Raw genomic sequence first — 27,604 nt, 5'->3', positions numbered from 1 at the left:
TAGAAAAAAAAACAATTTTATTTTTAAACGCGGGTAAAAAAAAAAAAAAAAAAAAAAAAAAAAAAGCCTAGGCCCGCCCTCCATCGCGGCCCGGGGCGGCCTCCAGCAGCACCCCGAAGCAGCCCCCTCCCGCAGCGGGGAAGCGAGCCGCGGCCCCGCGGGTGGGTCCGGGCCGCCCCACGGGGCTGTTGCGGCCGCGGGGGTTTGCTTACAAATAATGCATGTTTAAAAAGGGGGGCGGGGGGCTCCGCTCCCTGCAGCGGGGCTGGGGCGGGCGCCGCCGGGGTGGCACCGAGTGGGACGGGAGCGGAGGTACCGAGCACCTCTCTGTGCTTCACCTGGGGGGAGAAGTCGGTCCGAGGAGTCCGATAAAGACCACCCGTTTGGGTCTTAAAGCCTGCGTGAGGGCGACGGGGATAGCGATCCCCTCTCCGAACCACGCCGCACCTCCCCGGCCACAAGGCCGTGCCCTGAGCGCCGGGGGCAGCGCCTGCACCTCCTGCCTCCCTCCCGCCCCCGGGTGCCGCCCGCTCCGCGGCTCTGCTGGGGCCCGTGCGCTGCTGTTGCCCCCCAGCGGCCGCCGCTCGCCCCGGGCCCCCGGTTCCTTCCCGGGCTGAAGGCTGCGGCCCACCCACGGACGGGTAAGTCCGAGTCGTGACAGACGCGGGTACAGCAAACCGCACGAGGCAGATACTCCCTTCAGAATAGATTAAGGATGCTTTGTCCTCACCGGCTCAGCACTTCTCTCTGGCAGTGACAGAGCCCGGCCTTCGGAAAAGTCTAATGAGAAAACAGACGTCACAGTTTGCTAATACCAAACACAGCTGAGACTGCACCGAAAGACGAAAGCCTCAAGAGAAAACCCTATCAACCGCTTAGCTGAAGCCAGGGCATTAAGGATGAGTCACGGGAAACAAACCGTGCCTTGAAGAATGACAAAGTGGACTCTAAAAAATAGCAAAACAAGATAATGCACAGTGCAACACTCTTTTTGTTCTTCATGTGGGAAATGGGTGGCATCTGACCTGCCTTAAAACCAATGACAATGCCACCTGACTGGGCGATGAGCACCTACTGAAGATTCACAAGTTTGCATTATTGCACTGGCTTTTACCTCATCTGTCTGTTGGATAAACCTACAGCTGAAAGGACAGCCAAAGCAAAAGCTGTATGCAGAGCAAACCATCGTGAGAGGCTCAGGATTCAACAAGGAACATGGAACGAACACAAAGTCAGGCGAGGAGTCACTGCTGTGTTTTTAGGTATCCCAGAGACAGGAGCTCCTACACTAGGCCTCAGCCAGGACAGATCAGTGTGGTGAGGAGCCTTTCCTATCTGCACTTGGGCAGGATCCTGCAAAGCTGTGCTGGACCCTGAGAGCCTCCCAAAAAAGCATCTAGAGGGGCAGCTGTAGAGAGAAGGGGACAGACTCTTTAGCAGGCTCTGTTGTGAAGGGTGGTGAGGCACTGGAACAGGTTGCCCAGAGAGGTGGGGGGATGGTCTCTGGAGACACTCAAGGTCAGGCTGGACAGGGCTCTGAGCAACCTGACTGCGCTGTAGGTGTCCCAGTTCATTGCAGGGGAGTTGGACTAGGTGGCTCTTAAAGGTCTCTTCCAACTCAAACAATGATTTCTTAATGGCCATTGCCCGACCATCTGCAAGAAGACACCTTTTCCCACCATGCTTGTAAAACATCAACAGGACCCGAGCAGCAGCCCCAGTTCCTGGTGACCTGCCACCTCTTATTTCCTTGGCTTGTGGGCAACCAAGTAGCATAAAAGCGAGCAACTGCTGAAAGGACTGCCTGAGCAGGCATGCCACAAGTAGGGTGGCATGTCACTCTGTATGACAGGACTCAACATGAACAAGGATGCTGCCACATTTCTCACTGTAAATCTGCAAAGACTTTCTATTCACAGATAGATAATAACCTAAGGGAAAAAAAAATCTGAGTAACCCAGAAACAGAATTCAGTGTGGTACAGGTAAACAATGAAGACGGCAAAAGAGGTCCTTTGCTTTATGATGTTCTAGGACAGCTTAAATACGTTTTTTTTTTCCCTGAAAGAACCCACTTGGAATGCATCCACTAACAATCTGCACCTACGAAAAGCACTGGGCTGCTCCTCACACAGCCAGGGCCACTGTAAAAGCCACCCACAGCCTCACCTGGCCTGTTCTGCTCAAGGCACTCAGTGCTTCTCCTTCCCATGCCAGCCTGTTTGCTCTGCATGCTCTTGTGCCTGCAAGAGCTGCCTGTTCTACCATGCAAACCTGCCCTAACTCTAAGCAGCTACTGACAGCGTGACCTTGCGCATTTGTTTCTGTCCATGAGACCATGACACCCACAGACCTATGATACCTTTGCCAAACTGAAAAAGCGCCTTGAAAAGAATGCTCTTTTACTGCCTTCCACGTATGCATTTGCCTGCTCTCAACTGTGTCACGCCATTTATTGCTGCTGACGCCTCATCTGCTTGGCTCCAAGTGTTGCCTAACGCTGTCAGACAGGCAGCAGTGAGGATTTATGGTTTAAAATGCTTTCTAAAAAAGGTTTCCTGCATGTAAAAAGTACACACACGAAGCGCTGACAATGCTTAGGTGTGTTTTCCTCATTCTTAACCAGGACAGGGGCAGGTTAACTGGAACAAATGAGCACTTCTTCAGAGCACATTCCTGTAACAGGAGATTGTCTTTCATCCTCCCGGTGTTGCAAACGCTACAGGTGTGGAGTGGATCCTTCTTGCCTGAAGTGCTTGCAGAGCACAGAATGCTACTGTGAGAAGTTTGAAGCCTGCTTAACCTACAATTAGGGTTTACTTCATGGGGCCTTAATTGTGCTTTCCAGGAAAGGCAGCAGCATGAGATAGCATCCAGCAGATCCAAATAGCAAACAGCTCCTGGCTTTCAGCTCCTTTTACTGTACTTATCCCTCAACCACTCTTATTTCTGTTCAAGATTAAAGACTAGAGGGAGGCAGAATGGCTGCACCCAGCTCGAGCTAACAGGCACCACGGGCACCTCTGGAAAACCTCCTCCTTGACACCTCTCCTTCATACACAGCAGCAAGGTCTTTTCTTAGAAGTATCAGAGCTGTCTCACCACCTTCTGCAAACTGCTAACACATTCTTCCCATTTCTCTTTCTGCTATAGAAAAAAAAAAAAAAAGGAATCAAAGAGCAAATTGCCCAGTCAAAACAGTAGAAGCATTCCTCCGTTTCAGCACAGAGGAATAGGAAATGAGAAGAACATGCTGAAGAACAAGCTGGACAAATGGCAACTTATGTCTCATTAACTTTTTAATTACTGTTACAATTTTCGCAAAGTTTAAACAAAAAAAAGGACTATTTGATTAAATACCTTAAAAAAAGACCAACTCACCTCATTTTCATTACTTTCTTCAAATCAGCTTTAAAAAGCATATTTCCCTACCAAGTAAACTGCAAGCTGCCTAGAGCATTTCAAATTCTTTTGAGACTTGTTGTTAAACATTGTTTACAGCTGTTACCTTTACAGATTTAACTCTTTACCTTGGCCAAAGAAATGGCTTCTCCGTGCTTAGTAGCACGACAGTATTAGGCATTTTGTTTTACCCCCTTGCGTTTATTTATATTTCTCTAGCAGCACTACTACAGAATGTGCTCCTAGATAGAAGTCAAAAGGTTTAAAATTAACTTGGGGATTTCCCCCTCAGCTGAAAACAATCTTGTTTTCAGCTCTGAAAAATAAAATCTCAGACTGCCTTGGTGGCACTGTACCACAAAGCAGGTTTGATACTATAATCCTCATTCACGATTCCACCAAAAACAAGACTTCCCAAACCAGCTTTACACAATGCTTCCCTTTTCCCCTTTCAAGTTTGACATGCAACATTGGGATTAAAAAAAAAAACAAACACTTCATTTCAGCCCAAGTTTCTGTTCAAGAAGCTAATGGCATTATTTCCCCTCCTCCCAGCCCACCACCAACAGATGAGTAAAGTTGTCTTTCTCACCAGTTTAGCGCATGGAGGGTTGGAAAGCAAGGAAACAAAGAGGATGGGAGGTGTGGCCAAGAAGACACCTCATTTTAAAGGCTCTGGTCTCATGAGAGTCTCCCCCATGTGACAGAGGAAAGCAAGTGACTGAAGGCTTTACTGTCAGCTCTGGCAGGACACCACCTACTTGAGTGTGCTTGGTACTATCCCTGTGCAAAAGCAAACCAAAAAAAAACCTACCAAGTAGCTTAGCCTCTTAGCTGAAAGGGTGTTTTTTGTTTGTTGTTTTATTTAATTAAATAACTGTTATATATTTTTTATGTTTCAAGAGTGCCTACAGGAACAAAGAGCAATCTACTTTGCCTGCTACTTCTATTGAAAAAGAAAAATCAGCAGCTCCGGTTGCAACATGGCTGCCTTCTATTACAAAACTTCTAATTATCTATCTAATTAACACCAGGCCTCCTGGTCTGAGAACACCAGCCCCCTCAGCTTTAAAACACATTTCACATAGCATACTTGCCTTCACCCATTACTGATTTGGGAGGACAATTCAGTGAGAATGGCTTTCTAAAAGATTGAATTCCTGTTATTCTGGATTTGACAGTAGCCATCTTCAGGGTATTTCTCCATGACTAGTATTATCTCAGAGTTAGCCTTTCACTCAAGCTGAAAGACACTACAACAATTTTATATTCAGGTTCGTGTTCAATAGTGTCACAGAAGGACAGCCACCCTACCCATTATTTATTTCTATTGTTTCCTACTAGATAGAACAGGCACCACTTGGCTCGTCAGAATTCACAAGCGCTTCCAGAAAGCACAAGCACTAGTTAGATTCTGGCAGCAACTCCTACAATAAAAGCAGATTCTATCAATTTAATGCCACATTTCAGTATCCATTTAATGCCACACCCATGTTTGATGACACCACTGAATGGAGTTCTTTATAATATCTTTCCCCATTTGCCGTACACCTCTGCCTAGGCTGCCAAAATGGGGGGGGGAGGGGAAATGTATTGCTCCCCTCTGCTCTTCCACAAAATTAAGAGGATCCCGCTGAGTTAATCCCAGATTAAGAAAAGAAAACCACCAAGCCTTGCAAATGAATTTATCTACTGCCTTTCAACCCTTCAAAGAACTTCAGAGCTATAGGTTTTGTTGATCCTCCATTTATTTTGAGAAATATAAAATATGAAAACTAGTTTACAGTTCTGACACAAAAGAGATGAAGCAATAAGCACAACGTTTCTTTTTACAAATGGGACTGTGTATTTTCACCATTTAAAAGTGCCTAAAGTTTTTCACAGCAAATAAAGTTTACCTATATCTTTTCTCTTAGTAAAATATTAAATCTATTTAAATTGCACATGAACACCTTGGTAAAGTAAACTCTATGTGCAGTTATAATAAATCTGTGTTTAAAGCAGACAGACAATCATTAGAAACTACACGGCATAGAGAAGACTATCAAAGTCCAAAGTGAATCTTGAAGACTGACCAGGAAAACAAGAGACAAGACACAGACTGATATGGCACAAGTGATTGACTCACTGACAGTTTTACAGAAAAGAAGTTGCGTCTACTTGCAGTTCCTCGCGGATCTAATACACTGCTAAAATGCTTCGATGCACAGGTTCTGTAACATTTAAAGTAGCAAAAAATATATATATATTTTTACTCAAACATGATTCCACAAGATTACAAGGCATCTCCTTCACTTCATATTGGACCCTAAAATGAGTATGATGGTAGACCTAGAATGGGGTTAAGAAAAAGTTTACATTAAAGGCTGCTGCATTTGACAGTATACTCTGTTTTGACAATAAAACAGTTGAAAAGTTTATCGGTTAAAACGAACTGTGCTAATGTGCAACAACAGAAACTGGAACATTCAGAGAGATCATTCTTTACTTCTTTGTTTTAAAAGTTTACCTGGTTCACGTTTCCAGAATTGCTGACGGGATGCAAGCTAGAATTTTACACCCAATACAACTGCTTGCACTATGCAAAAAAATCAGGTGTGAGCTGAAGCACCCTTACATCAGGGCCGTAACTTTCACCCAGCATTCCTCCTTCACAAACACGCTGAATTACAATCAGTCATTATTTGGAACAGTCTTCAGTCAAGATTTTCAGAAAAGTGGCTGGTGATCTAAGATGCCCAACCTGAAATAATTCTTACGAGGCCCAGTTATCAGAGCACGCATACTGTGATCTTCTGGATTATTTCTTAAATATCGCAAGTTGGAGATCTAAAAAAAAATTCAAGTATCTGAAGTTGTACAGGTTTCAAGACCTGACCTTCAAGCTTGTGTTGCTGTGAAGTCATTCACAGAAGCATATCTTTCAAACTACTGCATAACCAATTCACTCACTTTGGTATCTTTTCACAGATGGTCAAAGGAATATTTGATGTTTGCACCAAGATAACAACTAACATAGATAACTGGGGCCAAACAGCACTGTTACGTTGCTTTAAGAAACATGGCAATACTGACGATGCATGATAAATGCTCCATTACGTGTCATTCTCATTAAGCAGCACAGAAAACACATATGCAGACTAGATTTCTCTGCACTAAAGCCCAGACGATTAAAAAATGTAGGAATATAATCGACTCTCAAAATTAGTTTTATAATATTGGCATGCACAACTTCACATATCTAAACAAAATCAAGAGGCAGGACCTAAACCATAGGCTTTAGGAAGAATTCTGCAACGCCTCGACATCTGCAATCCAATGAAATTCTAACCACTTTGAATGAGAATATCAGTGCGACTCCTCCAAACACGTTTGTAAAACAGACATTAAAGCAAGTTTAGCTTACACGAACAAAAATTTTTTGAAGTGATCAACTGAATTCAGAGAGAGAATAAACAAGTTACATTTCAAAGACTTTTCCCTGTTAACCACCTATTATTTCTCACCTCAGCTTAACTGAATACCTCTTCTTAAATAGGCGTACAGGACATCTTAAAAACAATCAATTTTGCTTGCTTTGCTGTTAAATACTACTTTCAAGAAGTGAAAACTCCAGGTCTTAACAGTAGTTTTAGATTCAGAGCACTGACTGAAAATGGCAGATTTGACAGTTAAAACACAGTGGCGCTAATAAATATAAAATACACAGCTTTTGGGAAAAAAGCTCACAAGGCACTTGCTATAGTGGTCCATTAAATAAACAGTGGATATAGTGCACCCTTAAAACATCATTGTTATGCATCAAGCTTTTCCGGTGTTAAACTTGCAATTTATTAGAAAAAGACATTGCGTTCTGTGTATCCTGAAGCAGTTACGGAGCAGCCTTGATTCATACATAATGTAAATCAAGCAAGTTCGGAGAGGAGCAGAGGAGAGGATTTTAAATAATTTCTTGTCATGTTAGAAGTTCCTCTGTGTAACGATAAAATTAAACATGGAATACCGTTCTGACTCCTCCCTGTCCCCTATTCCAAAAGCTACATTCCTGCTACCCTAAGAGCCCGGTGTCTGATTCTTTCATCAACTACTGGTGTGGCTCATCATTTGCAGCTTTGAAAAATAACGTGCGTAACAGTAGCATGAAGCTACTTCCCTTTCCAGAGCAAACACTGGCAGGTAAGTGTACAACTTTGACAAATCCTTTTTCATTGATTTAAAATGTTGAAAGACATAATCACACTTGAAAATGTTTGGGTTTTTTTTGTTGTTCACAGCATACTTCAAGGGCCAGTAATACCTCCTAGCATTTCTCTGTAGAAATGGGTTCTTCATCTCCCTTTAGAAAGTATGCAAATATTAAGTCATACTTTCTAATTACTCTTGGATTGAGAAAGCTTAGATTATACCAAAGAAGTGTCATCTTATGGTTTCCACAATTGCGTGTTGAACAGAATAAGGAAAGCGGTCTTTGACTGAAAGATCTGTAGATTGGCCATCAAAGGAAAAGTTAACATTCTAAATTAAAAACAGTCCCAAAACATTAGCAAGAGGTACTGACTTGTTCAGGGGACTTTAATCTACTTCAGCCCGGTCTGTCATGGTATACTTATTTTTTCCACATAAGCACCAGAGTGAGAAAACTTAAGCATTTGTCCAGAATTACCACACATGGTCCATCCTTAAGTTCTACCCTACAGATGACTTACAAGTTCCCAAATTCTCTCCAGCTCAAATCACCAAAGGAAAAAAAAAAACAAAAAAAAACCACGCTATTCCTCAAACACTCTTTTGCATAGCTTGGCATTTTCTGGAGTTAAACTTTAGTTTTCTTTCATTGCTTTTGAGGGGACTCATCTATCACATAACCAAGTACCTTCAGTCTAAATCCTTCAACAGAGAAGCTGAGTCCCACTTGAGCAGCAAGCTGTCCAGGACTGTTTGACATTCTTCTTCCAATTCAATTAAAGATTATTCAGTCTTATCTGTATTTTCAGATTTTTCTCTTTGCATCATGCAGCGTCGAACTATGCTGTCAAAACTTCCTAGGTAGAAGAGGCCAATGAAGCGAAAAATGCCCATGCAAACAACCTGGAAACAGAGAAACATCTTTCAATTCACTTATGATCCTGGATTGTAGCTTATTATTTGCTCATGAAATAAAAAGTTCCAGACAGGTAATATAATGAAGAAAAATATATGAAAACATTCGTAACTACGTTCCAGTTCAGGACCGAGCAGTATGTAGTTATCTCAGCTTTCTTGCCAAATTGCTGCTTTAGTTTGAGAACGCTGCTTTGGTTTCCTAAATCCAAGTCTCCACAGTATTGAGAGCTACTTGATGAAAAAATAATCAGTGTTTGCATAATGTTCTACACATTTTAAACTATAAGGAATCGTGACTATGGGGCCTTTGCAAACCTTACCTGCTGAAGGCCTTCGGTAATAGAAGTAACCGGTGACATTCCACTTGTCAATATTGATAGCATGTAACCATCCGATCCAACACAGCTGTTAAAATTCCCTTGCTGAATTGAAGGAAAAGAGCGATTAAGGAAAATGTAGTTTACCCAGTTGTGGCAAATCATGACATGCCTTAATTTTACAGCTATTTAAGATAATCATAGTTAATTTCATGTCACTACGAATGAATACCTTAATGTAAAAAAAAAAAGACCACAATTAAGAACCTATGTATTAAGAAGTATTTTGTACCATACAGCAACATTCTGAAAGACATTCCCTAAAAACGGAAGTGCGATAGATTACTAAAAATTTCTTCGTAAGCTGGAAAGGCTCTAAATTTCTTCTTGAAGTATGCTTACTGATAGAGAAAATGCATGATGTTCTCCCTGTAAATATGTTTCAGAGAGAGAATTACACCCTACTTTTGTCAGATCACCACTCACTACTGTACTTGAATAAAATACTGCTAAACCTGCTGTTAAAATTAGGCTACTATTGGGTGAGACTTGTTGCAGGAGGTGTATTTCAAATGCTATGCAACAGGTCCTCCTTCACTTACATCAATGATTTCGATTTGCTCTCCTCAAAATTGCAAAATACACTGCCTATTAAGAAGAGGGGGAGCCTCCCCAAGAGAAAAAGGTGTGGGTTTTTTTTTTTTTTTTGACTACCCAACAGAATAAACTGCAACTCTATAACTCTGGCTCCCAGGCTCCTCTCCCATTTTTTTTTCCCCTCTTCTAGCAGGTTATGCTGAAAAACAGACTTTCTAAAACACTGCACGACTACATCTATGGACCGCAGAAGTGAAAGGAGGTGGTAGTGTTCTTGAATCACAGTTATCTAGGCAGAGCAGTAGAGGAAATGATCTTTGAGTGAAGCATTACCCAACACACACCTGAGAGAACTGTGAGTTCCTACAGTGAAAGAACTACCTTTTAGTTTCAATTTTAGTCTCTCAGCTGATGGCTTGACTGCATAAAGACCACATCTGAACTAACAGACCACCCAAAGCACTGGAAGGCACGGTATAAAAAGATCATATGTTTATGATTAGAAATGAGATTGGTTTTCCTTAAGTAGCAGTGCATAATATCATGTGAGGATGTACTAGATTTTAAAACTCACCACCCCAAAACCAAACATTATTTTGCACTTATCTGCTGCGCTTGTGAAACTATTGTAAAAGCTTCTCAAACACGTGCAAACCACATTTACGGTATTTAAAATTGTGAAATAATTACAGATTTTAGGATTCAATTGCTGTAGTTTAAGGATATTAAATTTCATTTTTATTTCCATCCCAGAACGTCCTTGGTGCTTGCTTATTTAATTTTTAATAAGAAGCAATCTTCAGCACAAATCTTTACAACAATTCCTCAAAAATGCAATACTCCTTTATAACTAAGAGCATCTTATTGTATTTTAATCACTCATAAATCAGATGCTTCAGACATTTACAGCCAAAAAGGCTAGACACCCTCCTTTTATTGTAAAATCATTTTGATCTAAGCTCATATTCAAGAAAAATAGTCAAATAAGCTTTTGAGGTTAGACAAACGGTATTTGATACACAAAAAGTCGATATAGTTTAGTGCTTTAAAATAAAGTGGTAACCCCCTTTTGAGACATCGCATCATCCTGAGGCATCCTTTTATTTTAAGGGACAACTTCGGATACATTTTAGTTCAAAAAGATTACATAAAATCATTTGTGGGCACAGCTGGAAAAAAAGGAACAGAGAAAAACTTCCTGCTCAAACTAACCAGAGACCACCATTTCTTGTAAATTGATTTTATTTTTAGCTCAGTCATTCTCTTAAGCAAGCATGACATGCCATCTTAGTCTCTCCTATGAAGGTCATACCTTAAGAAATAAATTACTTACTATGGCGTCTTTGACTATAACTCTGGCGACTTGTTCCGCTTGGCAAACAGATGAGGTTTCAGAAATTAGCTTTGTCTCTAAGGGCTTTAATAGAAAAACGTCATTGTAAGTTTGACTAAGAACACACAGGAGAGAAAACATGAAGGACAAATTTTGGTTTGGGGTCTTTCAACATGGATGACGTTGTTGCTAACAAGTGGTATCATTCTGTCACCAAAGCATTCACTTAAAAAGAAAAAGCACCTTCACAAGCAGCACGGTTTTACAAAGAGAGCTGTCAACTTTTAGGCAGTATTTTTTCCCCTTGGAATTTATTACCAGCAAAATGAGATAGTGTTCTTTCCAAGTTTGATTTTCAGAGCCATAAAAAGGCTTAAACTATGTCTCCTCAATACCTCCATTACTTCATTTTTGGCAAGAAAAAAATTAAAAATAGGCCTGAAATACTTTATCAATTTGTTTTGTAGGATTTTACTTATTTTTTGTTTGTTTCTCAAACCCCACACACTGGTATCCACGAAAATCCATCACTGTGTTTCACTTCACTGTGGTTTAGAGCACTTATGTAATTTTACCTTACCAGAAGAAAGCAGCTATGGCAATTTTACCAGTCACCATTTCTTTTACAAAAAAATAAGTCTGATCTTTTATGAGAGCAAGCAGTAAAAAGGTTTGAAAAGTATTTAGAAGCTCGTTTGTCATTCGTGTGCTTCTATAACGACGGAGCCAGATGCATAGCAAGCTGTTTAAACGATAAATATATTAAGATAGACAGTTCTGTTGATAAAGAACAAATTGCACTAAATTAGAAAAAGAAGAGTGGTTACAAGTAAATTTGTTATAGAGAAGAACTGAATTAAATTTAATGAAGGTGAATGGAAGTATTCAAACCTAGTCAAATACTTAATATGCATAAAGCATTCTAAGATTAATCCTTTGAAATGCAAGAAAAAAATCCCACACTTCTAGGGAAGAACTTAATTACAGGCTTCTCTCTCAATGTCAGTCTGAATTATCTGTGAAATTGTGAATCCTGATGTGCTGACCAGGCTCACTGATTTATTTATTTTTTAAACGTGTATTAAGAAAAAAAATAAAATAAAAGTCAGTGTCTTTGTCAGAGGAAATTACATACAAACACCTCTTACATGCTTTCCTACAGTGGTACAGTTTACATCACCAAATCTCCATTTCATAACCCACACGTGATTTAATTCACTGGCCAGTATCAACAAAATCCATGAGAGATACAGAGATGTCAGAAGTAAACTACAACACTCTTAAGCTTTGCAAAAATCAGCAGCTACTCAGGAGCATCTCACTGAAGTTAATGACACATTGAGGAAGAGGCAGGCAGAGCTCGACCATCAAATATTTCATCTGACTAGCCAGTCGAAGCACTGTTACAATTTGTCAAGCAGTTATCTCAGAAAAGAGCTTAATGATGAAACACAAGAAAGAAGCATCCCCGTATCTGACTTTTTTTTTGCATAAACTATGAGCAATGATTACAGAATAAAACAGCTTAGCCTTAATGAGATGTAAACCACAGAAACAGATGTTCTATACTAAGTGCTACTAAATAAACGCAACCATAATGAATGACATTCGGAACTGTTAAATAACAGAATATTGGAGAGATTTAAGGAACGCTATCAAGGTTGCCACACATAACACACAGACTTCACCTGTGCTAAAACAATGCATAAACACGTGTTTAAAAGACAACATCTTTTTGATAAGAAAGCTACATCACTGATCTCCCTTAAACAAATCTGAGATTAACAGAACGTTTTGCTGGTGAATATATTTCCCTGCAATAGGCTATTATGAAGAAAAAACAAAGAATGTGCAATCTACGCAAGTATCTGCAGATGTCTAATTCTTTATGTGGATATGTGGGAGTGTGTTTAATACTATACCAAGAAGTTACAAAGAATTGTGCTACACAATCCCTACTGATTCCTACAGAAAGGGTGAAAGACAAAACAAAATTTAACCTCAGTTTCCTATTGCATATGACATTACATGGAGCATCTTGAACATTTACATATATCAGCGTACAGAGTTAAAGAAGTATTTTCTCTGGTTAGCAGATACATCAGCCTAAACAGGGGGCCTAAATGCAGCTCTGCCAGCACCCTTTTTTGATATGACACTTTATGCATAGGAATATGCCAAGTGATGAGGGGCAACTAAGTTTTTGAATGTCAAAACCTGCTTTAAGCTAAATGAAAAAGGCTACCACTGATGCTATCACTTTTTCAGAGGGATGTATCATTTGTGCTACAAACAGAATGAGAGAGCTTTCCTTCAACATTAATAGTGGCTGTTTTTGAATATAAAATTGTGCCACAACATATATTCACACAGAATAGTTGGTTTGCAAATGTAAACGAAGAACTGGAGTTTTCCTTTCACCTGTCAGGACTATCCTAACAACATAATATCAAAGGATGCAAAATAGGTATATTATTTTTGGCTCATCAAGCTTTTATATCAAAAAAAGTTAGTGCTTTTAGTTTGCTATTTCGCATTTACATTGCATACAGAAAAGCTTATTAGTGTTTCAGCTATTAAAGTTAAGCAGCTCTTCCACTGAAAGCCAGAACAATAAACTACACTGAACAGCTAAGTTGATAAAATCAAAGCGTTTAAGTATTTTAAACATTTTAATATGCACTGTTTTCAAAAGTAGAGCAGAAGTGAATGATATCTGAATTGCACTTTTTATTATAAAGTAAACCTTTAAAAACATTACAGTGTTGCTGAAGAATGATTTACCTTTGTTTTACTTTCTTCTGCAAAGCCTGGTGTGTCAGTATCGGGAGGATAGGCCACTGTTATGTAGATATTATAAGGTTTGACCTGCAGTTCACAAAAAAAGAAGCATTATCTTACTACTGACAACCTTTATATGTCTCTCATAACTTAGTTAATTTCTCTTAAATTCATGCTTGCTTTATTTCTTCAGATTGCTTGTAGTGTTAAATCATCCGCATACTCAGCACTTGCAAGACTCAGAACTTTCTCAAATAAGGAAGCAAACACAGATTTTAAAGAGATGGTTGTGTTACTTTGTTCAGTAAAAACCTTTAAAAACTCAGCAAAAATGTATCACCAGCCTGAAGACAGACTCTGCAGTCCCACTGCCCTGCAGGCCAGAACTCTCTTATCCTGACCGACACAATCCACCGCACTGAACAGAAGAGGATACCAACAGTGACCATGCAAGGGTCTAGAACCAAACAGATATTAAGGAAAATAACCTCCAAATCAGCTTTACCTGTCTTACTGAAATGATGTACTTACAAGTCTCATCCCATCATATAATGGAAACAATGGGTATTGGGTATTTTTGGCTTAAACGTAAGCTGAGAATATTGCAATATATAAAGCTCACATACACAAATATTTAGAAGAGTAAACCACTTTGAACAAAAGACTTCGCTATTACATTCAAGCTTGCAAGTTTTACTGTCTCATATGGTTCATGTACCATTCATTTACCATGGCCTTGCAAACAGCTTAGGAATCACTGGCCTAAGTCCCAAACCCTCACATATCCATGGGATCCTCAATACCATTATGCTTAAAATTCAAATCCCTTTCATTAAAATAGAAGATATTTAGATATAAGATACATAGAACACAGATAGTAGATATAAGATAAATAGAACATATACGTTTGTATGTGGTGATCTAGAAACAAGCTGAGTTTCTTCTCTCTTATGCAACTGAAAGTAGTTAAGGTTCCACAGCCCCATGCAGAGCAATATGGTGGTACTAATCCCAAAGAAGTACCAACACAACATACATCAGCAGAGTTGCACAAGACTACCGAAATAAAAATTTGCTTAGCTGCTAGTGAAGAGATACGTTTTTGTTTACAAAGAATACTTAAAGCCATTTCACACACCTCCATTTGCAGGGCTTCAGCCAATCCTCGAAGAGCAAACTTTGTTGGAGAATAGGCTGTATAACCAAAAAGGCCTAACTGCCCAGCCTGAGATGATACAAACACAATCCTTCCCATCCGCCGCTCTTTCATGGTAGAGATCACAGCACGACTTGGGTAAACACTACCTAGATAATTGACTGCCATTAATCTCTGTAAAAAATGATATTAAGATGGTATTTGAGTCACGGATTCAGAATTCTTCTGATGTTTAGCATTATTTCTCCAAAATCCCTACTGAGGCTTGCTTTAACATCAAAGTCCACTAGATTTGTATTTCTATCAGCTAGCGAAGTAAACGTTTTCTACTGCATGAGTTTCATAAACCATTCCACTGCTAAGAATCTCACCTTAAGACAAAAGAAATGCACTGCACGTACAAGTGTTAATGGCATTCAGGATACTGATAACGTGAGCTATTATGGCCTTCACAAAGAAAAAAGGGCAAATTACAAAGAAATCCAACTTGAACAGTGTCTAGGAAGCAATCCATTTATACACGATGCATGAAAGCAGATTGAAATGAAAGTTTAAAGAGCTTCCTAAAAAAAGAAACAGGAAAAATTCTAAGTATTTATGCACGAGTTCTCATCTTTGGCAGGTAAGATTAATTCTCCCGTTTCACTCTCCTGAAGACCCAAAACACAAACGGTGGCCTATACACACACAATAAACCAGATGATTTACACTTCCTGTTACACTTACTATAAGACTATGCCTATTTAGCATCATGCCTAATTAGCATTTTCAGATGGTTCAATGATGCGGCGGGGAGGTGGGAATCCAAGCAACCAAAACGTAGAGGGGTTGTTTGTTTTTTTGATACATTCCGGTTTGGGTTTTGTTGTTTTTTTGTTTCTTTTCTTTCCATCAAGCTGCACCAAGTTACAAACAAGTTGTACAGCTCAGGGTTGAACGTTGACGAGATGGATTCTTCTTAAATAGGTTCAAAATACGGGGAAAAAGATACACACAACTTCACCAGGAAAAGAGACCATGTGAAATTCAGTGTCTTTCACAGCGCATTAAACTATAAAACCACACGTCAAGCTTTCTTGCCATCTTGACGTCCTTCCCCATCCCAAGTGGAGAATTCACTGTTCTGAACTGTCCATGGACCAATAATCAGGTAAAATAAATAAGCTGCAACCCTTGCAAGTCTAAAAATGCATACAAAAACCACCACTAATGAAGTATAACACCACTCACTCAGTCTGCAGAGTCACAGTGAAATAATCTAGTTCTTAGAACAGGGGAATGACAAATTACTTGCAATGAAATAAAGCGTGATCACTCACTTCAAAAGAATTCACTTCAATATCCTCAAATTTTCCAGTAACTGATGTTCCTGCACAGTTTACAAGCAGGTCAACTGGCCCCAACTTCTCCTGAGCCTGGAAGGGGACAGAAGTTAAGAAGCTCTTCAGCAGGAAAAAGCAATTGTACAGTACAGTATCATTATAAAAAAAAAATTGCCTCTAGAAACACATCAGACAGAGATGAGCTTAATAAATATACATAGGTGAAACAGTTACTTCTCACCTGTTTTAGAACATTCTCCACCTGTTCATAGTCTTTAGATACATCAACAGAAATACAGAGTACAACCTAAAAAAGGAAAATGGAAGAACATTTTATAACCTAAGTACAGGAATGGTTGGCCCCAAGTCTTACAAAAGAAACTGTACGCTGCTTAATTAGGTTATACCAGGGACAAAATTAAAAAAAAAAAAACAAGACTATGAAAAACTGATCAGTGGCACAGTGCTACATATGCTTAAGAAGTGATTTAATGTTTACTCCTTGTCTGGGAACAAGAGATTATGGATTTTAGTTTGAACAATACAGGAAAATGAAAACAGAAATTGGACCAGGGGAGAAGAAGCAAACAATACACACACAAAAAGAGATAGCGATGTCATAAGGTTTGTTGCAGCTGGAAATTAGGTATTGATTTTCTTAAAATTATTGATTGCTTTTAGCAACATGATCTCAGAACCTAAGTTTTGAAGCACTTCCCAGTCAAATTCCAGCCAAAGGAAGCACTGACCTTGGGGTATCACCAACTGTAAGATCACTGCCAACTCCAGCCTGGCCAGGGATTTACAAATAGACCATCCTCTCTGCTAAACAACCAACAGAGTTCTGGGGTAACTCATAATCTTGAAAGGAGAAGCAATCACATACCACAATAAAAGTAGAGACTCCTATACTCTTATTCTGATTTCTATGCCTTATTTTACTTTGTTCAATTCATTTAAAACTGGTTTGAGGTGAAATAAAGTCATCACCAGTTTCTAACAAGTGTCATCAGGGTCACTTGTCATGAAGCATGCCAACAAAAATGAAGAAAAGCTTACCAAAGTGTAACTAACTGCTTTGGCAGCTACTCATTCGTCAGTTTTGCCTCTGGTCAGACTGCAACACTTCCCAGCTACATAAACAGAATCTGCTTGCCATTCCTGTGCAGCAGGTTGGCTATTCCTGCCTTCCAGCATTGTGCATAGTTGGACATCAGAGTAAACTTGTGGTGCAAGTTATTGGTTGGTCAGCAAGCATCTCCCCTTAGGGCATTTTTAGATTTTGGAAATACTTATCTTATATCTAAGTTTGAGAACAAAATTACAGCTGAGCTAAGATAACATTGATTTACTATCTGGATGTCTTTACAAGATCAGCAAGAAGGTTAAAAATCACAGTTCCATATGAAAATTGGACACCAGATCACAGATCAGTTAATCATACCGTGAACAACATACTCAGGAACTACTAAAGCTTGTGCTGGCTACCAGCACATTATACAATTCATCTTTTTCCTTCTATTATTGTATTTCCTTTCTGCTACATTAAGCTGATTACCTTCACTCCAGAGCATGCACTGTGAATGTGGTCCTAATAAACAGATTATGCTGCCAGGAAGTCTAATATCCTCATTCCACTTCCTCGTCTTTTGTTCTAATAGCTCGTTGTCTGATCATTCCTAAAGCATTCATTTCTCAATAAAAGCTCAGTTCCACTCCCAGTGAAGTAACTAGGAATATTCCATACTAGGAAAGGGATTTTTAAAAATTGCAGAAAAATTACGGGCAAGTATTTCATTTCACTGCATACCTTTATTTCTAAAGGCTGCACTGTCAGCATCCTAAATAAATCACATATACATGTCTTTCAGAGAACACACGCCAAATCAAACACTAAAATGTACGTAGACACCAGAATCCTGCTTCTCAGTGCAACATAGTTCTACATATATATGCACAAGCTGAATGTATACAGCATATAATCAAGTAAAAAGTGGTATTTCCTGTGGATTTTTGTCCCCTGGCTTGGCATCTTGCAAATGTAACAGTCTCTGTGGTCTGGCAATCCATACCAGACAGCGTCTTTCTCCAGACTTTCAGCAATCTTCTCGTACAGCCTCTCTGTCAGTTCAGCTGCCCTCATCTGTCAGCTTCTTATCTGCTCTTCCAGACACCTTGCTTTTTCTAGTAGTGTTCTTTGCATTTTGAACAGGCAGACTTCCCTGTGACAGTGCCTACAACTCAACAATAGGTACACAGGAGGGCACTCCCACTACAGCCAGTAGAAGCATGGGCAAGTCTAAAGTTGCTACTTCTAAAATAATCCTGTTTAGCCCACACCGAAGCTTGTTCAGTCTTGAACTTTCTGAAATTTTACCTGAAACAATTGCGGGCATGTACCGAGTGCTAGTCTTAAAAAAATAAAAATGTAGGCCCACATCTGTCAAGCTTGGACAGATTTTTAACAAGAGCATTGTGACGGTGTTTGACAAGGGATCAAATTCATTGTCAACCCTAGGAAAATACTAGCTAAGGAAAACGGTTACCACAATTTGTTTGTTTTAAAATGGACAAAACATTGTTCCTCCTCACCTCATATGACTTCATATTTCAAAATAAATTTGACCCGAGTGAGGCAACATGAACACAAAAAAAGATCCCCTTGAGCCATTTGACAGAGATGAGCAAAGACATAATCATACTAAATTTTCCTGATACCTTCATTTATATCAGCTAGTCCTAACATCACTGCTTCCCAGTATTCATCTTTCTCCATTGCTTCTTTTCAAGAGAATATCCAACTTATTAATTCACCAGACTAAAGAAGTGATTTACTACACTCCATAGACACCAAATCCCTTATCACAAACAAATAGCTTGCACTTGTAATAATGAAAATAACAACCAAGTTCTGGAACACAAGAAAGAGGAAATCAAAGATGCAATGGTCTCAACATCGTTTCCCTTCTTGATTCCGAGTATTAAGAAAAAAATTGTAGTATTTCATCTTGAAGTTGTGTTTTTTGAGCACAGAAAGCTGCCCTATTTTAAAAGCCAGCACCCCAGCAAGCATTAATGCACTAGAACAGCACATTAAGCATGAGTACTCCATTTATTCACTGAAGTACCTTCAGCGTTTAGAAATCTCAGTGCTTTGCCAGGAAAAGAGCAATACACAGCACAACGTAGCAAACAAAATCTGAAAATAAGTATCAAAGTTCCTTCCCCGTTACAATTGCTGTATTTACGATCTCTCAAAGAGAGACTTGAAAAAAGTAGGTTATTCCCCTCAATCTTGAACAATAAACACGCTCATCAAGTGACAGCAAATTGCAGCTATCACAAAAATTCTATTACTCCTACAGTTGAAGATACCAATCTTTTTCTCTGAGGAAAAAAAAAGTTAATGTACTAACCAGACAACAACGAATGGAGCAGACTTTGGAACATCACACATAGGCAGATTGGTATTTTTTTTTTTTGAGTTCAAGTAAGGACTTACCTATTTTTGTCAAACAGCTTGGTTTTAAAAACCAGACTACTGACACTACGTTCTAGTGACTACCTTGAAACACAACAGTTATAGGTAGCAGTGATCTTACCTGCTTGTCATTAACAGAGTACTTTTCTATCTCCTTCTTTGTCTGTAACAGCTTGTTCTGAAATGGATAATAAGAACAGCTAAAGCACCGCAGTTATGAGAACATATTAGCCTTCAGTATTTCAAGAAGCCTTAGAAACATTCTCTAAAAACAAGAATATTATTGTCAGCTAGTGATAACACTTTACTATTTTCATCTTAGAGATTTATGAATATACAATCAAAACATCAACTCCATGCAATGGCAATGGCAGTTTTAAGGCAAGCTTATTACCAGTTGTAGTTGGGCTACACTTCTTAAAAAGGCAGCCATCTCTACTTTGAAAATATATTACATTTAAATTATTAGGATCACCTTAAAGCACACAGTGAAAAAAAGTATGAGTAATTATCAATTCCCAAATTACTCCTCAAACATACCAATTTCATGAACATAGTGTAGCCAGCAAAAATACAAATGCACTTACCTCATCTCTTGCAATCAGTGTTATGAAAGCACCTTGCTTGTAACATTCAATAGCAATACACTTTCCAATTCCACTGGAGCCTCCAGTTACCTAGAAGTTATTTGAAAGTCAGTTAGTCCATAACTCTAATCCCTACTCCTGTAGGATAAGAAGTCAAATTAAAGTTCTAAAAACATACTGAGATTCAAATATTACCCAGTGAAGTATGAATACACAAGATATACTAAAGTTAGTATAGTACTTATACTGAGTATGAATGGAAAAATGAAACCTCACAACCCTGTCAAGCATCTCCCTCTGTCCCCAAAACCAGCTTTACCTTGGTGGTATTTTTTCTTATTTCTTATGTCAGGCTCACTTAGATCCACTCTCACACGGGATCTCTCGCTTGCCTTTGACTAAGTTATTTCCAAAATACAGTCATAGTTATAAGTTTGAAATCACTACTAAGAATGCAATTACATACTGTCCCTCCTTACCCAGCTACAGTAAAAATTCATAAAATGAGCAATCATAGATTGTCTGCCAAAAACATGATGTAAACAAACAGGATTCAAGAAGTTGCCTTCCTTCTTACTAAATAAACATCCTTAATTTGACAGCTGGCCCTCTGTAGAGCACGTCTCACAGTCCATATCTGGACACTGAACTGTCCTTGCCATCCCTCAATGCCTTTTTGTGGGGATCCCAATGCTAAACCTCCACAAGCCTTTTCTTCCTCTAAACCATAATTCTCAGTGGTCCTCTATGCAAACAGGAAATTAACAGTTTGTCTGTAGACAAATGCAAGGTGATGGCTACAGCCCCACATCATATGTGGGAGGGGACACTAATATACAGGTTAAAGTCATCTTAACACCCCTCTCACCACCCCCCAAAAACTTATTTATCTGCAAACTCCATTTGAAACAAAACGTAGATGAAGACCCAACCTTTCTTTTTGACAAAAATAGAAGTGTCTTCCTGATACTGTGATTTGTTCATTTAAATCCAGTCTCAGACTGCACATGCATTCAGTTCTTAAACAACACAGAGCTGTATTTTCCCTGTATGACCAAATTTGTTGAATTTTCTCCTAAGAGCATATTACTGAGAACATACTGGAACACTTTGTTGATGAAGTGAGTTCTGAAATATAGACTTTAATATTTGGAAAAAAAATTCATATTGCTCTGGAAGTTGTCATTTCTGTTCTTTATTAAGACTTCAGAGAAAGTAAAGTATCACCCCCATTTCAACTAAGAGAAATGGAACGTGCTGAGCCAATCAGTGGAAGAGTAAAGGCTCTCAGTATCATCTGCACGCCCCTCAGTTTTGTTTTCAGACTCACTATCCTCAAAATTCTTTCATATTCCTGGAGGCAGTAAAGTCAAAAGAGTCAGAAGTATGCTCCCACGAGTCACCAAACTCTTCTTTCTTATGAGTGTTTCATTACAAACCGTCAAAGACAACAGCTTAGTACACCAAGGGTGAGCATGTAACCTCAGCAAACGTATTTTCAACGTAGCCCACAGTTTTTGTCCAGTTTGCCTGCTGTTATTAATGGGTCAAGAACTTACAAAGACAAATTTCAGCTTAAACAGCGTTTAATAGACTTCCTCTGTTAGGTAAAGTTGCTTCAAATCAACTTCTAACTGACACTCTGCAAAATAAGCTTCACTACACTAACCCCTGTGGATGACTTCAAGATGCATGTTCTGTTCTGGAGACGTTTAAAGATGCAGCATTCTGAATAAAGAATGACTGCTTTCTAAGCAAGTTCAGTCTCTAAGAATGAGCATTAATGTTTCGGGATTCCAGCAGAACCCCAGCATTATTTAATTCTTCATCATGGAAAGAAGTTAAGAATTTTTAGTTTATTCCCAAAGCGTCTTTCAAGATTTCATTACATCTCTAGAAGGATTAAGAAATTCAGTTTGATGTATTCAGGCAAACCTCAGTTCTAGAGCATTCATGAGCTGCTTTTACAGATTTTCAGCAGCAGCTGGTACGTCAGCACAGGAACGAATGAATGCATATAGAAGACTGCTCCGATTCCCATTTTTGGCACAGCACTTAGGCACAGGTGATTGCTACCTGCACAAATTGCTGAGTGTCATGAACTGGTCAACTACACCAGTGCTTGAGGAATTCTTTGAAGGTGAAGGTACTGGCATAAAGCCTCTGGCTTGTCAGACAACACTAACATTCACTTCAGAAAGACAAGGTCTGAAGTCAAACAAGAACGGGAAAAGGAACTTTTTATTTGCAGTCACAGCCAAGAATACTGGATAGGGCTCACGTCAGATAGGTCAGCGACAAAAGGCAGAATCAGTTAGCTGGGAACTTCAGCGTTTAGGTGGAAGGCTGGTACTAAAACTTTGGAGGTTGTTACTAACACGCACCATGAGTGGCAACGTAACAGTAAGGAAACAGAACAACTCATCAATCAATGAGTAATGCAATTCCAAATCATCACATCTATCATCAGAAGCAACCAAAACAAAGACTTGACTGATACTCTATTTCCAAGAGGGCTTGCTAGCTTTCACTTAGCAGGGCAGGATGCAAGCTGGCTTCATGCTTTTAGACAGTGCTCTAACAGAAGGCATTTAGTTCCACTGAAACAGAACATCCCCGTAACCTGCTCTGACTGGCAGGTGTGCCTGACTAAACTCCAAATGACCTCTTGCTGAACCACTCGGATGCATCCACATCTGAGCCACAGGTCACACTGCTCCCAGCACAAGAGCTTCAAAGCTGAGACACCAAGATGGGTCAACTCCAAGGACGCCCTAAGCCTGCTGCCGTTATCTGATGGGCTCCGCACAGAGGTGGTGAAACTGTTCCTGCATCTGAGATTGCCCTTGCACCTGTGGCTTGGGCATGCTGAAGCTCAACTACATTCAAGTGAAAACATCCATACGTTCCTGCCATAGTTAGCCCACAAAAGCAAATATACATTAAAAAGCATTTTGTTTTACTAAAGAAGCTAAACCTGATGCTTGAGTCAACCTGATAGCTGTGAAGTCCTTTCTATTTAACGGTGCCTACTGGGGTTACCAAAATACACAGCAGATATGTAACAGGAAGACACCCCCAAAAGATTAGATCAGTAATTTGGAGTTCTGTGGAGTTCTATTCCTCTCTAAGTAGAAGAGACCTCTGTGGTCATGATCCCTCTCTGAAGCACACCTCATGTCACACACCAAGCATTTCCATCACACAACTGACTCTGGGAGAGGACAAGAGGGGGGAAAAAACATCTAGCTATATTAACCATAACTGTTAGGAGCAGTGGAAAATGATTTCTACAAATGATTAAGTAGAGAGTGAAAAAATGCTGATTTAAACTGAGAATTCAACAAACAACTGCTAGGAAACAATACGTGGAGTAGTGTCCAAACACATACAATGATCTTCTTTAAGAAATACTACAGGTATTCTCTTTCATATATGAAGGAGGAATTATATATACAGATCACATAAACATAGTTTGACTTCTTCTGTGAAAACACTTCAAGGAAGTCTTTGAACAGTGTTATGGCCCTGAATATTTTCATGAAATCTTTTGATAACTTCAGTAGCAGAGAACACTCACTCCCATTATACGATGCAAGAATTCACTTTGCACACACGACATGTAAAGCCTCCGTGAGCACAGTTTCTGGTTTACAGAACTACCATCCAATATTTCTCCTTACACAATTCACCCGAACATTTGAAATTCAAATCTGCAAGTTTAACAGCATCAGGGTTATTAGCAGCAGCTACACATCCGAGAACTAACAAACTCTGAAACAACTGCTCCTTACTTCACTCACTTGCATGAATGCTTTAAGAGCACAACTGAAGCCACAATAAGACAAGTGCTTCTGCCAGCAGCAATGCCAGTGAAGCTGATCACGCATAGATTTGAACCATGAGGCCAACAAATACCTACAACATTTTCTTCTATTAGTATATCAATACAATTAATTCTCTAGGTGGACACCTAGTTTTATAAGGCTTGCAGGAATTCTCATTTTGAGACCTCCACTTGTGTCAAATTCAGCTTACATTGCTAATATAATTAGCAGTAGCGGTTGGGAGGGAAGGTTTCTCCAACAAGGTTATTCTTCATCATTTTCAGCATGAGCCAACTGAAACAGCTCTTTGAAGGAGAAAAAAAAAAAAAAAAAAGAAAAAGGAGAACCAGCAGAGCAGCTTTTGGGAAAGTGTAATGAGACAAAGAAAAGACAACACTTGAGATAATCAGATTAAAAACAAACAAGAGAACAATATTTTGGAATAAAATACACTGTTGTTTGCTATTCTATTCTATTTCCATGTAAGCATTGCAGAAGACCCTTACCCTGCTTCACCTTTGCTTTTATGCAGTACGGAAGAATTCCTGCTTAGCAAGCGTTACTGCTGCGGGTAGAGCCTCAAACAGAGAACCTTCACTCACGATCTAACACCTCAGGCAGGATATGATGCGGTAAAGCCAGTTACGGTATCCAGTAATACCTACTGCATCAAGTAATTCGGGAATACTGTTGCAACTTGGACAGCTCCAAGTGGGGACAGCTCTATCTGCTAAGAGCAGCCCTAAAACAGATAGATAAAAATGAAAACAAACAAACAAACAAGGCACCACACAGATATCAGAAAAGCCCAGATGTAGAGCAGCCGTCAATTCCCTTGCACCTCAAAGGTCTAACTTCTGCATTATCCCAAAGCCTTGCTGTAACAAGGGCAACCTGCAAGCGCTACTCACCCCTCAAAAGCAGATTCAACAAACAAACAGCACAGCTCCTCCGCATGGAGCACACCTCGGGAAACAGCAGGTAAGTTACAAGAGCCTACTGAAGGACCACCAGCTCCTCTGACTTCCTCTGCCCTCATGCATTCACGTGTTCCGCACGCACCCGAAGGCCCCCGGCTGCTGTTCCTCACCACACACCCATCCAGCTTGCAGCGGTACACTCCCGGGGACCTGTTTAAACGCTTTATTTCCCCGAATAAATCCTCCCAAAGGCTCGCTTCTACCACGCCGATTACAGACAGCCAAAACGTCGCTCGTGGACACGGATACCCGCGCCGACCGCTTCCTTCGCGTCAGCCTGCCTGTTTCCTCACCCCGACTCGCCTTTCAGCCCGTGCCTTCCCCCCTCCCGCGGAGGGCCGCGCTCCAGCACCTCGGCAGATGCAGCGGGGCCTTCTCCGGGACACGGCGGCCGCGGCCTGCCCGCTCCCTCCTCCCGCCCAGCCCCCCGGCCGAGGCGGCGCTGCCAGCAGACGGCTCCCCCGGGGTCGGTCAGCAAGCGGCGGCCGGAGGCGGGGGGGGGGTGGGGGGAGGCCTCGCTCGACTCACCACGACGTGTGCGCCGGGCAGCTTGAGGGGCTTGGGGCTGATGAGCGGCGACACCATGTAGAGGAGAAGGACGATGGCCACGACGAAGGCGGCCGCCAAGAGCAGCATGGTTCGGGTCGGGTTTGCCGCTGGGGGCGCGGCCCCTGGGGCTGCGAGAGGCCCGGCGCGGACAGCGGGAGTACAGCTGGTACCCGCCTGCGCCGCGGCGCCACGGGGCCAGGGAGGAGGACGAGGGAGGAGGAGAACGCGGCCGCCACTCCGCGCCCTGATTGGCTGGTGGGCGGGGAGGGCGTGGCCTCACGCGCGGGGATTGGCCAGCGAGAGAGGGGCGGGAGCCCGTGGATTGGCCGAGGGGCGGGACGGCGCTCGGAGATTGGAGCCGCAGGCTGTTTGCAGGGTCACCGTTGGAAGCAAAGGGCGGCGGAGAAGAGAGCTCCAACGGTGGAGGCGGGATGCGGGAGGGCGCCCCCTAGGGTCCCCGCCTAGCGCGGGAGAGGAGAGGCGTGAGGTAGGCCCCGCCCCTTCTCGTCACGTGGGGGCGGGCTGCTGCTTCCCGCCGAAAGGAGGGGGCGTGGCCCCGTGAGGGGAAGGAAGGGGGTCGCCGTCGGCGTTCGGGCTCTGAAACCCGAGGGCAGCTCTTCGTGCGAAAAAAAAGTGTAAAAGCATCGTTTCAAAGCATCATAGAATCATAGAATTGCTCAGGTTGGAAAAGACCTTCAAGATCATCAAGTCCAACCGCAACCTAACCATACTACTCTAACAACCCACCGCTAAATCATGTCACCACATCCAAACGGTTTTTAAACACATTCAGGGATGGTGACTCAACCACCTCCCCGGGGAGCCTGTTCCTGTGCTTAACAACCCTTTCTGTAAAGAAGTTTTTCCTGATATCCAACCTAAACCTCCCCTGGCGCAGCTTGAGGCCATTTCCCCTTGTCCTGTCACCAGTGAGAAGAGACCAACCCTGCTCTCACTGCAATCACCTTTCAGGTATTTGAAGAGAGCAATGAGGTCTCCCCTCAGCCTCCTCTTCCCCAGACTAAACAGCCCCAGTCCCTTTAGTCCCTCCTTGTAGGGCATATTCTCCAAGCCCTTCACCAGCCTTGTTGCCCTTCTTCGGACCTGCTTCAGCACCTCAATGTCCTTTCTGTACCGAGGTGCCCAAAACTGAACACAGTACTTGAGGTGGGGCCTCACCAGTGCCGAGTACAGGGGCAGGATTACTTCTCTAGTCCTGCTCACCACACCATTCCTGATACAAGCCAGGATGCCATTGGCCTTCTTGGCCACCTGGGCACACTGCTGGCTCATATTCAGCCGACTGTCCATCAGCACACCAAGGTCCCTTTCCGTCAGGCAGCTTTCCAGCCATTCTTCCCCAAGCCTGTAGGGTTGCCTGGGGTTGTTGTGACCAAAGAGCAGGACCCAACACTTGGCCCTGTTGAAACTCATACGGTTTACCTTGGCCCCTTGTTCCAGTCATAGAATCATAGAATCATAGAATTAGCTAGGTTGGAAAAGACCTACAAGATCACCTAGTCCATCCAGGTCCCTCTGTAAAGCCTTTCTACCCTCTGGCAGATCAACACTCCCTCCCAACTTGGTGTCGTCTGCAAACTTACTGAGGGTACACTCACTCCCCTCATCAAGATCATTGATAAAGATGTTGAATAGAAGGGGCCCCAGCATCAAGTGCTGGGGGACACCGCCCATGACTGGCCGCCAACTGTATTTAACTCCATTGACCACAACTCTTTAGGCCCAGCCATCCAGCCAGTGTTTGATCCAGCAGAGCATATGCCCATCCAAACCATGGGCAGCCAGCTTCTCCACAAGGATGCTGTGAAGAACAGTGTCAAAGGCCTTACTGAAGTCCAGGCAGACCACATCGACAGCGTTATCTTCATCCACTAAGCAGGTCACCTTGTCATAGAACAAAATCAGGTTTGTCAAGCAGGATCTACCATTCATGAACCCATGCTGACTGGGCCTGATCCCCTGGTTGACCTTTAATTGATCCATGATGGCTCCTGAGATAATCTGTTCCATAACCTTCCCTGGCACCGAGGTGAGACTGATAGGTCTGTAGCTACCAGGATCATCTTTCTGGCCCTTCTTGAAGATGGGAATCACATTTGCTAGTCTTGAGTCAACCGGGACATTCCCTGTTAGCCAGGACTGTTGAAAG

The 27,604-nt window shown here is 41.4% G+C and overlaps 2 protein-coding genes across 2 annotated transcripts in view; both read right to left on the bottom strand.

Annotated features, from left to right (window-relative positions):
* The window catches only part of BCL2 (BCL2, apoptosis regulator), a 95,454-nt gene extending 91,519 nt beyond the window's left edge, over positions 1-3,935 (bottom strand). The window contains exon 1 of the mRNA XM_021389128.1: positions 339-3,935. The gene's annotated coding sequence lies outside the window, so the exon portion shown is untranslated. The remainder of the gene's footprint in view (positions 1-338) is intronic.
* KDSR (3-ketodihydrosphingosine reductase) lies at positions 5,132-25,653 on the bottom strand. The gene is made up of 10 exons (XM_021389126.1): positions 25,414-25,653; positions 20,079-20,168; positions 19,613-19,669; positions 16,252-16,317; positions 16,008-16,103; positions 14,671-14,862; positions 13,536-13,619; positions 10,752-10,835; positions 8,825-8,926; positions 5,132-8,489 (listed from the first exon to the last, which is right to left on the bottom strand). Exons 1-10 carry the CDS (start codon positions 25,519-25,521, stop codon positions 8,370-8,372), a joined length of 999 nt encoding a protein of 332 aa, XP_021244801.1. The 5' UTR covers positions 25,522-25,653; the 3' UTR covers positions 5,132-8,369.

Source organism: Numida meleagris, chromosome 2 (genome assembly GCF_002078875.1).
Source record: "Numida meleagris isolate 19003 breed g44 Domestic line chromosome 2, NumMel1.0, whole genome shotgun sequence".
NCBI lineage: Eukaryota > Metazoa > Chordata > Aves > Galliformes > Numididae > Numida > Numida meleagris.
Note: the sequence above shows the minus strand (reverse complement) of the source record. Positions and strands in the feature narration are given on the sequence as shown.

Bases quoted from the DNA above. Each gene is read 5' to 3' on its own strand.
- KDSR (XM_021389126.1), bottom strand. From the start codon at position 25,521: ATGCTGCTCTTGGCGGCCGCCTTCGTCGTGGCCATCGTCCTTCTCCTC. The intron at 13,620-14,670 runs GTGTGTGAAATG...TGTGAACTGCAG, and splicing joins CTGAAGCCCTGCAAATGGAG to GTCAAACCTTATAATATCTA. The intron at 8,927-10,751 runs GTAAGTAATTTA...CCTTCAATTCAG, and splicing joins TTATAGTCAAAGACGCCATA to CAAGGGAATTTTAACAGCTG.